We start from the raw sequence: 13021 nt of genomic DNA, 5'->3' as shown, positions 1-13021 counted from the left end.
ATAAAGTACAATGTGCTTACAAGCATAGACGGAGACAAGCTCTTCAGCAAACAGTCTGTAAAAGCCCTCTGTAAGCTACCTGCTGAACAACACACCACACACAGACAAAGTTAGCAGCTAGCTGGTGAACATAGAAGATCATGTAGCAACTAAAGAGACATATATTTCCCTCGGCAGTTAGAAGAGACCAAAAATAGACCAAGACCAAGTGAATACTGGACTTACATGTAGTTGCGACCCCAAGAGAAGTCCAAGGCCCACCCGATACAATTACTGGCCCTCTCCACTGGCCTCCCGGGCAAAAATAATTGGAGACCGAAATTACTGTCTTTAACAGGCTGTGGCGTACTAATAGCTTGTAGAGAAGGGAGCTAAATAACACTCCAAAGTAAGGCTTAATTTTGGTATGGACATTTTTTAGGAGTCCCTTAAACTCTCACTTCAAAATATCTGAATAATACTGGGTTGCACATCAGATAATTGGTAACATAAAGTGTAAAATGAGTATGCAGTTCCTTAACTCTCATATTTACATAGTTTTAAACTCGTCTATATACTTCAACAGCATAAGCGACCACTTGATATTCAGTCCTGGCTTTTGGTTTTGGTGTGCCACTCCAAGATTTTCAGTGGCTCCATCTGGCCACCCAGTGAAAAATGTCTGGGGACACCAGTTCCTAAATGGACCTTTTTCACAGCAGACATTTTGACTTGTGTCAGTAGAAAAAGCACAGGTGAAATTGATAACATTAAGGATGGCGGAGTTCCATTCAGTGTCCCAGTAAGCTAGTAACATTTAGCCAACATGGACAATACCAGGGTCTCCCCTAAGTGGAACGCAGTCATTAGTGTCATTGAACACACCTGTGTTGCTCCTTCTCTGACGTGTCAAAATGTCTGCCGTGAAAAAGGTCTATTCATTAGGTTACCAGAAACATGACTCCAAATAAATGCTAATGCTGCTACGTATCTGCTGGATGTGCAAATAGGCAACTGTTAGCTAACAAGTTTGTTATTTCAACTGAAAATCTTTAAATATGTTAATGTTGTATCTGCCGCATGTTTCTGCTGCCCCCAAGTGGCCAAAAAATCTGTAGTTTTTGGTTTATGTTTGAAGATGAATTTAAACCTCACTTTAATGTTTTCACTGGACAGTTATGTTCTTAATACAGTTTTGTACATAAAAACTAGCAGCTACAACAATCAAATAAAATACTCAAGTATAAGTACTTGAGGTTTTTACTCCAGTTAAATACTTGACTAAATGGACTTTAATTTTACAGCTTTAAACACAGCTGTAAATGGACTTTAACTTACCAACTCTGTTGAAACATTTAGAATAAATACACAATTGTCTCCTTACATAAACAAAGAGTTTCTGGTGAATCACCCACAAAGTTTAACAACCAAACAGCTCTCAGCGAAGTTTGACATCTTTCAGTTGCCATTAGCCGAGATGCCACTTGAGCTAATGTTTCAGCTTGCTGATGTGATTTACAGTGTCACTTTGACTCTGTCTTAGTTATGGGGAAGAGGCTTTACCTAATGACATGATGTCATGCTGTCTGAGTGTGAACATGTTACCAAATGGCAGCCTGTTGCTCCTCAGACTGTAGCTGCGCACACACACACACACACACACACACACACACACATCCAGGGTCTGCCAGCTTAGGAAAGCTGCCTGGTTATCTCAGACTTGACAGAGACAGTGTGGGTGTGTGTGTGTTGATGAGCATATATACAGTACATGTCAAAAGCTTTCATGTGTGTGTTCATACATGTGTGCTTTAGGTGAGCACATGGGTTATTAGTGTGTGCGCATTTGTAGGCTTCACATGGGAGAATTCACTTAGTGCTTTTTTTGTATATTGTGTGTGTGTGTGTGTGTGTGTGTGTGTGTGCGTGTGCATGCGTGCGTGCATGCCTGGTGCCTGCGTGCGTGCGTGTGCGTGGGCTGGTGGTGGGCGAGTTGACTTCCTCTGTTGTGGGGGGGAACAGTGTTTGCTGGCTTTGTTCCAGTTTGTCAGTGGGAGGGTGAGAGACAGCAACAGAAATAATAGAGAGGAGGAGGGAGAAATGAAGCTGAGACAGAGAGGAAACAATAATGAGAGTAACCTGAAATAATGAGCCGTGTTGGCAGGCTGGCTTTTACGATAAACTGTCTTCAGAAAGTTGGTGATGATTAGATAATCTGAAAGTCAGCTGCTATTATTGTAATATAGTTTATTAGCTTTAAAAAAATCATAAAAGAATGAGAACATAATGAAAACCATGTGGAATCAGTAAACTAACTCAGTTATTTAATAACACAAGTTTAAATCACATTTCATTGAAAAATGAAAAATGAAATGTCATCCAAATATGGTGACTTCTAGGCTTCAAAATGGGAGTCTACAAACCAATGGGTGACGTCACAGTGGCTATGTCCATTATTTTATACAGTCTATGACAGAGACACAGACGCGCCATGTCCATTTCAAAACAAAGATGCATCTTAAAGATGATGATATGGATCGATTCTTTCACTTTGCATGGATGATATTGGATCGTTGATCATGAAATTGATACATCGGCTCAAATCGATGGATTTTTACACCCCCATAAAACACAAGTATTCTTACTTTTCAGCCTTCATATTGTTCTGTTTTTGAAGACATTAACACTCTCTCTTGCTCTTTTTCTCTCTCAGGCACCCAAGGAGACTCTCGCTAAGTCGGTCCTGGCCGAGCTGCCTCAGCAGGTCACCCAGTACTTTAAACAGCGGAATCTACCGCCCGCCAACACAGCGCCGGAGTGAGACGCCCCAAAGACGAGAGTCCACACGCTGTACTATAGCTCAACATAACCTCCCTTCTCGGCAAACGATACAAAATGAAAGTGTGTATGTCAGCTATGAACAAAAATGAGTTGTGGACAAAAAAAAATAAATCAAACATTGAAGACATCCCTGCCATCATATTAGCAAAGTTGTTACTGGTTAAAGAATGTTTGGTCAGTATCAAGTGTGAATCCATCAGAAGTGATGTTCTCTGTTTCCTAAAGCTTCCAGCACACAGAACCATGACGATAATAATGTGTAAAGGACCTTGCATGTCTATAGTGATGGCAGGTGTCTCCAAATGATGTGGATATAAATATGCAGGTAAATCACTGGCCTTTTCTCTGAGAAATGGAAAAATATCTTGATTTATCAGGATGTAGGCTTTTTTTGTTTTCTTTTCTTTTTATTTTTGGCTTTTTGCATGTGTGTGTCTTGTGATTGATACCATGTGATACATACAACTCTTGGTGTAAAGTCCCTTCAAAGCTGAACTATATCAGTGATTGAACCCCCTCCCGTTGTTGTATGGATCCTTTTCAGGTAGCGGATCAGATGAAGGCTGTTTGCTTTGTGCTCATGTGTGACGGACTCACAGACTGAGCCTGAACAGAACACTATCTCTTCAGGGAGAGATTTTAATTTTGAAGGTTTGATCACCAGTCATCTGAGAGGCGGGTTTTAAAGCTCCACTATGCTTATTTGATTCAAGAGAACAGAATTGGAGGAGGATGAGGCCGTGGAGGCAGCTGTAGCACTAACACAGGATAGATGTGGGATACTGTGTGAATTCATTAGGCAGTTAAATATAGGGCCATTTTGCTAGCTTTTGCAAAATCCTTGTATTTCTTATGACTTCAGTTCATCCTGCATGTTGCCAATATCTACTCACTGTTTACAGACTGATGCCGATGATCACAAATGCATGTTTGTTTGTTTTACAAATTGTGTATTTAGCAGATTTTGTAAATATTTTAATGAGATTCTGTTGAAAGGAAGGAAGTGTCACATGGCATAGAAACATGCGTCAGAGAAGGCTGTTGCTGTCAGAGTTTTAATGATTGGAAGCAGAAGAGAATTTCTGATATGCATATATATATATATATATCGAATGTATATTTATATGACGCTGTTCATGTTCTGATAAGCCAATGTCTCTGACATGTTTTTAATGTACTTTTTATGCAGTGCTGAATTGTGTACTTAACTACTATGTGAATTGCTGTGTATCTTTGTACTAAATGTGTTGCTATTCATTTTATAAAGTTGTGTCTTTGTCCACACTCAGGATAATAAACTGAAGGAAATGTCACATGTCCTCTGTGTCTCTGTGGATTTAAGACCAGCACACCACAAAGATGCAACGCAACCACAAATAGACACAAAACGACCACATAGACACAAAACAGCCACAAAGAGTCATGAAACAGCTCCAAATACATAAAACAACCACAAAGAAATACAAAGCAGCCAAAAAAAGACAGAAAATAACCAATGAATGCCCTGAAATATCTATGAACAGATACAAAATGATGACAGGAGAATTAAATAAATAATAAAACACCCACCAAGAGACATGAAACAACCATAAAGACCCTCAAAACAGCTACACAGAGTCACAAAATGACCACAAAGACAATCATGACTCCAAAAGCTTTAGTGTCCATTGCAAGGTGATGTAAATTTGTCTTTGACATGGCTCACACAGGTACACACTCAACAAAAAAGTGCAAATGTTAAAGTACTTATTCCTTCCCAGCTTGTTCATAAAGGAGCAATAAGTGAAATTCATCATTTCTAGATTGAAGGAATTAAAAAATTGCTATGTGAAGAACTAGAGGTGTAACTTCATCTGGAGTATAGCATGACCTCACACACCCTCTCTCTGTGTTGATCTCCAGCCCATTGTTTACAAGCCGGTCTGGCTGCGCGTTCATGTACATTCATGTGAATTCCCCCCCTCTTGGAGCCCTTGGCCCTCCCTCCCTATAAAAGGCTACAGCCAGTGAGCAATGGCAGCACATATTTTCGAAATGAAATGGCAGAGAGCGGAACGAAACCGGGGCTAACCGGTGCTTCCTCCTCAGGCTCCACTTCACTCAGCTGCCCCACAGATCCGCTGCCTCTCCCACTTTAACCTCAATAACAATCCGGAGCTAGCTGGGCGATAGCCGCAGCATGACTGGAGGGAAGCACAGCCAGTTAGCCTCCGCTAGCTTCCCAAGTAGCCCCGGCTCTCTGTTTGGATCCAACCGGAGCACCGAGCCCTGGTTTGTTATTCAGGTTAATGTGGGAAGAAGCAGCTGGTTTATCGGGCGGCTGAGTGAAGCGGGGTGAAGTGGAGGCTGCGGTGGAAACATCGGGATGGGTTAATGTCCGGAGCTTGAGTTATTAGTGGCTCGGTCCCAGCAATGGGTCAGGCGTTACGGTTGTGTTAAGTGAGTAAGTTAGCCCGGCAGCCCAGCTAACATTTTCAATTAGCATTGTAAACTGTAGCCTCCCCACGAGGCTACATTTTTGTATTTGCTGAGATGGAGGCGAGGCTCAGTGACTCGAAGAGCTGATAGAAGCACTCCATAGCTGTAAGTTACTCCAGTAGCCGGTGGCAGCCAACTCAGCTAGTGTTAACACCAGGAGCTAAGGCTAACGTTCCTCCTCTTCTCCATGAGTGAGAGCGATGTTTTAGCCTAGCGGGCAGCTGGCTCGCGGGCTGCCCACTAGGCTAAAACATCGCTTCAGGTTAAAGTGGGAAGAAGCAGCGGGTTTATCGGGCAGCTGAGTGAAGCTGGGTGAAGTGGAGGCTGTGGAGGAAACACCGGGATGGGTTAATGTCCGGAGCTTGAGCAGCCCGCGAGCCAGGCGGGCAGCCTGGTGGGCTCTAGCCGACCCGGATCCCGGCTAGTGCTAACACTGGGAGCTAACGCTAACGTTCCTCCTCTTCTCCGTGAGTGAGAGCGATGTTTTAGCCTAGCAGGCAGGGCTGCTCAAGCTCCGGACATTAACCTGCGAACCAGCTGCCCACTAGGCTAAAACATCGCTCTCACTCAAGGAGAAGAGGAGGAACGTTAGCGTTAGCTCCCGGTGTTAGCACTAGCCAAGTTGGCTGCCACCGACTACTGGAGTAACTTAACAGCTGGGTGGAGAGCAGAGGTAGAGGGAGGAGTGGCTCATGACACACTTTGTTTTGGTCTACAGGCAGTGCACAACAGCAAACCTAGCGGTGAAACGATTTCGCTTTTTGCTCCTTTAAGTTAATGGCAGTTGTGGTTGGGGTTAATGATCCTGAAGTGCCTGAGCCAATCAGAATTCAGATGATGCTGTAAGGAGAGGTCCTGAATGGCAAAAGACTATATTTGATAAAACAAAAGTAAAAATACGATATCACACTGTCAAATATGACTTGTAACAGCATATACTTTGTTAGAAGCCCATAGACGTGAGAGGCCCTGCTCACTGACTCCTGTCAAGTCAAAGAGCGGAGTGTGGAGTCACAGTAGAAATAAATTAGCTAATTCCCAATATAAGCAGGCAATGCTAAGTCAGTGAGTTAAAAACCCTATGGGCCCGAACGACGCATAGTGCGTCCAAATTCACACCTGTTATTCTCTATTGATTTCTCCGCGACCGTGCGTCATAGCGAGAAGCCACGCATATCACGTGAAACAGCAGAATTGTAGCTTTCGATAGTCCAATGTTTTCACAGCGAAAAACAATGATAAATTTACACTAAAATTATGTATAACCGAGCTTTCATACAGCTTTGCACACACATTACTCTTGGATGGATTACTCACGAATGCAGCCTCGCACAGAAATGCCACACATATCACATCAAAGTGCAGGAGCAGAGCTTTCCAATGATGCCAAACACATCATTGTGCTGTCATCCCGTCACGCTATAAATCCACATTAATTGTCTACAAAATAAAAACCTGACGAATTTCTTTACAATCACTTATACAGAGCTTGTTATCAGTCACTTCATATAGTGAGGAATATCGTATCTTACCACGTCTTAGGCTTGCGTGTGTTTCTCCCTGTCTATCCACATTTGTAGTACGGCTTTCAAGATGCAAATATCTCCATATTGTCCAGTTGACACTCCATCAAACTTTGTATGACAAAACCAGCCACTTCACCTTTGCGCACCCAGACAACTGTAGCCTAATTATGCATGCGTGACAGGGCCGTAGTCACCATATACATTGAGGGGGACACGTGCCCCCCCAATGCCCAAAATGCCCCCTCAATATATAACTGAAACTGAAAAACAACAACAAACTTTGTTTACTGCAAACAAAGTGGCAAATATTATTTTGGAGGACATCACTGCACTTGGTTGACTATTTTTCTATTATGTTAGATGTAAATATTGCAGTTGCATGTTTCCTTCAGATAAAACACATTTTTGACTTGTGAATGAGTCAATGGAATTTTTGTAATAATGAAAAAATACTGGCAATCATGTCCACCTGGCACAAACCACATGTTTTGGACAGCTGTGAAGTGACAGAATGTCCCACCATCATGGTTCTTATATTGCCAGATTCCAGAGAGTCTCCCCTCTTCATATATGGCAGAATATGTCTTTTTCCAACCAGACCCGGCGGCATGGGCGGGCATTGGGGGGCAGTGCCCGCCCACAGAGTCAGCTGTGCCCGCCCTCGACTGGAAGCTGTTTATTTTTGGGGGGTTTTGTTTTTTAACTCAGAGTGGCCAACTCTCTCTTATTCCTATCTCGTTTTGACGATCATACAGTTCAACCAATCCAACCAACAAATGAAGTCAACTTTCAGCCAATTACAGACAGAGGGGGGCGGGTGCTGACTCATTCATTCATGGACAGCATCGATAATTAATATCGCCGCGAGGCGCGAGCTATGGATATCCGGAATTATTTCCAAAAAAATATAACGACGAGAAGTGACAACGCGAACGGGGGGGAGCAGGAAGCAGCAGCACCATTGACTTTAACTGGAAACGTAAGCACAACAGTAACACTGAAGTAAACATTCATGCTAGGAGGGTTAGCTACGGCAGCTAGGGAGAACAAGGAGCAGCACAAAGCAGCATAACTCATCTGCATGGAAGAAGCGTGAGTGATGACGTCAACAACAACACCACCACACAGGTTCACGGTAACAGATACACCCACTTAGGGTACTTAAAGGCAGAAGGGTAACACTGATTTGTTCTGCTCCTTGTGCTCCCTAGCTGCTGTAGCTACCTCTCCTAGTTTGAATGTTTACTTCAGTGTTCAGCTTGACATCAGTGCTTATGTCTCCAGAAATGCTTGACTTTTGAGTTGAATAAATGGACAGAGCACTACAATATTGTTTTTTGTTTGTTTTTTTAGATTTTGGGATGAACTGCCCCTTTTTGGTGAGGGAAAATAATATTTCTCAGCACTGTAGGAGTGGTCACAGAGCCATTGTTCAGCCTGAAGTAGTTTGAAAAAGTTTGCCCCCCTAAAAAAATTTAGTGCCCCCCCTTTAATTTGTTTCTGCAGCCGGGTCTGTTTCCAACTTGCTATGGTGAGATACATGTAAAAATGTAAGAATTTAGTCACAGGGATTTGTTTTTTTGATTGATCTAAAAATTAATATAAAATACAGGCACATAGAAGGACATTTAATGATGGCAAATCTGGATAGCCAAACAAGATATAGCATGTGTATGTAGACTTTATAATGACTGTGATATGAGCTTAAAAGTAAAAGCAGTAAAAATACCCCAAAAATGCCTAGGACCCATAGGGTTAAAGTGAAGAGACCTGAAGCTAACAAGGTGTGGATTCAGTGATGTGGGCCCTCTTCATATGCAGGCCCTATACTTGCTTTTGGAGCTGCTTTTGTGCCACCGAACCTGGGTGTTTTAAGCCAGAATATGACCTATTCTTAACCATGTGGAGGTTTTTTTGCCTAAACCTAACCCCACCTTCACCACAGCATTGATGAGAAATGTAAAATTTCAACATATCAGCTAATGTACAAATCTAACGTATCCATGGTTTGCGGAAATGTACAATGCTAACAATTTTCTGGCATCTGGGTTGCGTGCAACTGAACAAATGGCCATTTATTTTTATTTTGTTTATTGTTTTTCTAAAATACAAAAGTATCAGTCAACAGGTTTTTATCCATAGGTTGATATTTAAATATTGCAAATAGCCTTTTCTACATCTTGTTCAAGTCTGGTATCTTCTGAATTGGGTCCACTGCAGTATTATAAGAAGCAACTCTAAAAGTAATTTACTGTATTACTGTACATCCACTGCCAGCAAATATTAGGAGGCGTGTGCTACAGTGGGAATTTTTTTTTTTTTTTGGAATGTATTTATGCCAGCCCGAGGGATTTTATAACAGCAGCCTGATGGGAGGAATTGGAGTGGGTTATGGAGGGGGTGTGAAGGGTCCTGGGGGATGATGAGGGTTGTTTTACATCTAACTGCCTGGATGTAGAAATCTGACAGTGAGGACTGGATGGAAAATGCCTGCAAAGAAATGCAAAGTCCATCACTATTTACTAATATTCATATTAGAAAATAAACGTTGTTTCATTTACAACTCTGAATAAGTGATGTAACTATTAAGTGAAAGTTCAGTCACTGTGCTCTGTCTTTGGTTCCCAGAGACTTGGAATTCTATCAAGTCAAGGAAAATTGCAGTAAGCGCATTATTGGGAATGGTGACCGTGAGAAACAGGATGATCCAACTGACAAAACAACTGATAACTTGACAACGACCTTAGGAAGATCGATGATGAAGATGATGATGATTTCAGTTCATCTAAATTTTGGTCAACCTAATGAAGTGAAAATTGTAACTTCAGAAAAGAAAAAAGAAAAAGTCACACCCCAGCCAGTCCCTTTCTCTGGTAAGTAAAGAACAGTCCCTTATCTCACTCTGTATTACCTGTACAGCTGTTCAAGGTAATACAGAGACAGAGTGCAGTAACTACAATTTAAGTGAATGTCTGAGGTCCTATGTTAAATAACTGATGATAGCTTTTAGGCGTAAAAATTGTTTTATGAATAGCTTTTTAATACATACATTACCACTGTTCAACATATAACACATTTGTGCTAAGAGTCAGGAAACGCTGAAGGCATTTTTGTCAGTTTCAGTTCACACACCGTTACTGTGGTTAGTCTTTATAGGGCAGAGTTTACCACTGCTGAGAACCTGGCCTTTAAATCACACACAAACATCCTCCTTTATTGGAGAAGAAATGGAAGAAGATAAACAGAGGGCTGGGTGCTGACAAGAAAAAACACTTGCATCACATCTGTGTTTTTAATTTCACACTGTTGTTTTTTCTCGGACTTCAGAGATAATGAATTGCAGCCTGCTGTTACCCGCTGAACAGACTAAACAGGGTGAATTCAGCTTACATAAAATGTGCAATCAAACAAATTCTTAAAGGTGCCAGAAAGAAAAAAAAACATCTGAAATTCAGGCCAGACTTCCATTCTTCAGCGTTTTTGGGCAGCATGTGGATTTCCTGGTGCTCTGGCTTTGACACAAATTACCTTGATCCCACTGTAATAATTACCAGATTGAAAAAAGAAAAAAATGGTGTTGCTGGGGGCAGATTTCCATCTCAAAACTGATGTGTACCAATCCTGAGCTCACATTTTCTTTGTGTATGTTGGTTATATTATTTGTTGTCATAGCAACTCCTTTCACAGCTATATCAGTGACACCCAGCTTCATCTGTCGGTTAAACCAAGAAACCCACGGCTGTCATAATGATGTCAGTGAACTGTCCTCAGACAAACTGAAACGCTTGTTACTGGCCATGAACACAAGATAAAATTATCTTCCAGTCTCATCGTCACTGTGTTTTCAAAGGCTTTGAGTCACTCTCATACCTTGAGCAACACACTCCCACACACACATTTTCTCCCCTAAAGTGAATCACAGACATTGCACTGCTTGGGCTGTTTAATGACACTGAGAGACTTCAGAATATTTTGATATCATCTCACCTCGACTGCCACCCTGGTTTTTTCATCCCAATCAGCTGACTGAGCTCGGCTTCAGAGGCAAAATTCTCCTGCCAAGGTTTTAATGAGGACTGAATACACATCCCAGAATCCAATTACCCAAATTAGTTTTGATTTAGTCCAATTTTCCGCGTTAATTTTATGGCCCATGTAGGTCTCACTCTGAAACTCTCTAAGATCTTTTAACCCCTAACAACCTGGCAAAGCCATCCATGTCTTTATTAAGAGTTAAAACACAAGCCGGTTTTAACAGTGCCAGGCATTCATCTTTCATTTTTCATCTTTCATACCTGTTAAAACAACTTTGTTAGGTATGGTGCCTTCCTCACTTCTTGCCTTGCGTCCTAGATCTCCCTCGAGATGCACATGGAGTAAATTGACACACGAGGATCTATTCGATTATTAGGTTGGGAGTAATTTGATAATTCAGCTCTGAGAATCCAGTTGTCATTGTTTTGAATTATAATAACCTTGGTGATCCTTTGACATTTCATTTAGCGTCATCAGGTTGGTTTTGTGACCAAATACTTTGCCAATTTTACGGACAAATGTGAAGCCTCTAGAACAGCACCAGACTTTAAAGCCAATTTGACATCGTGGCAAAACGTGGAATTACAATTTCCGGGTCCTTCACATGACGCTTCAGGGCCCAATCAGACTTCCTCCCATAGAGACGCACAATTAAATAATTTTATCCCTATTCAGGTTAGCAGAGGGCTAAACCAGAAGTTAGCCACTCAGCAACCAAAAGTCTCTAGTGTGCCTGCTCTATGGGCCCCACAATACTGAAGATCTGGGTAATTTCATATTATGGAAACAAGACTTTTTGGCTTCATGCACCACTGAGCAATCTGAACGACCAGGCCACCTCCAACACTGTATCCACTTCTCTTACACATTTCACGATCAAAATCTGTTTACAGGACTTGGGGAGTACTACAGCATTTGTAAAAAAAAAAAAAAAAAAAAATAAATAAATAAATAAATAAATAAATAAATAAATAAATATATATATATATATATATATATCCCACTCCTCATTTAAGCTAAAGGTTAGCAGCAAGCTACATTAGCCACTAGTAGCAAAATGTACCTGAATCTCTAAGCATACTGTCGTCTGTTTAGTTGAATTGTGGGTAATATATGTGCCTGGTTTTATAAGAAGAATGCATGGAATAGAAGAGATGTCTCTGGTTCTGCTCCATTGATTTTGATAAGTTCTTTTGCCATCCATCATAAATCTGACAGTTACAGGAATGTAATGCCAGATGAGTCAAATAGTCTTCACACCAAAAACACACCAAGCAGCAGCAAAGTGAAGCTCGCCACATTAATCACATTTTTCTGCAGGTGGGAAGTGTGTACATGTGTTTTAGGTGTGAAGAATTCTGTTGTAACATAGGTCCCAGGACTCTGCTCACTGATTGGCTGCATGTATTCTCTGGTCACAATTTCCTCTTAAAAGTTTAACTATCCACAAGTTTTAGTTTGTCCGCCTTTGTCGCAGAATATAATGCCTGTAGCTCACCAGCGCCACACTTCAGCACTGCTCGGTGTGTTTTCAGCAGTTAACTCTCTCTTAAAATCTTAAACTTCAGCACAAGTATGATACACCACTTGTGGTTTAGTTTTATATATATATATATATATATATATATATATATATTTATCTATTCAATACACCAACATTACGCATATTTCAAATCTGAAGGGTTGAAACATGATTGGAATAATTTGTAAAACTTTCCTTGAGCAATTTGTTCCATTGGACTGAATCGGCGCCATCTTGGGATACAATATCTAGTTATTATCATACAGCCAAGGCATGTTTAGAGGCTTCTGTTGATGATATTCCACAGTAAAGTGATGCTATTCTCAGTTACAGTCATTGGTCGGCTGCAATGATGATGCATTGATGCTGAGATGTGGAAAACCTGGAAATGCTGACCAATTAGAGCAGATAGGGATTTTTCAGGGGCACTAGAAAGGAGGGTCTCAGACAGAGGGTGAATACAGGTCCAGCACTGATGGTGTTTTGGACCATATAAGCATGTAAAGATGTTCTAGTAGAAACCAGAATTACAAGTATGAACTTAAAAATGAGCATAATAGGTCTTCTTTCACACAAGCCAAAACTGCTGAGAACCAGTGACCCAGGGAAGCAGTGCATAGTGAGTGCTAGACAAAAAAAA

General features: G+C 41.2%; 1 protein-coding gene and 1 pseudogene across 1 annotated transcript in view; both read left to right on the top strand.

Annotated features, from left to right (window-relative positions):
* Positions 1-4149, top strand: part of cpne2 (copine II) — a 74986-nt gene extending 70837 nt beyond the window's left edge. The window contains exon 16 of the mRNA XM_049575075.1: positions 2693-4149. Coding sequence (XP_049431032.1) covers positions 2693-2800 — 108 coding nt within the window. The 3' untranslated portion in view covers positions 2801-4149. The remainder of the gene's footprint in view (positions 1-2692) is intronic.
* LOC125887275 (uncharacterized) overlaps positions 1-13021 on the top strand; it is a 753166-nt pseudogene that overhangs the window by 226048 nt on the left and 514097 nt on the right.

The sequence above is a fragment of the Epinephelus fuscoguttatus genome, linkage group LG4, assembly GCF_011397635.1.
Source record: "Epinephelus fuscoguttatus linkage group LG4, E.fuscoguttatus.final_Chr_v1".
Lineage (NCBI taxonomy): Eukaryota > Metazoa > Chordata > Actinopteri > Perciformes > Serranidae > Epinephelus > Epinephelus fuscoguttatus.
Note: the sequence above shows the minus strand (reverse complement) of the source record. Positions and strands in the feature narration are given on the sequence as shown.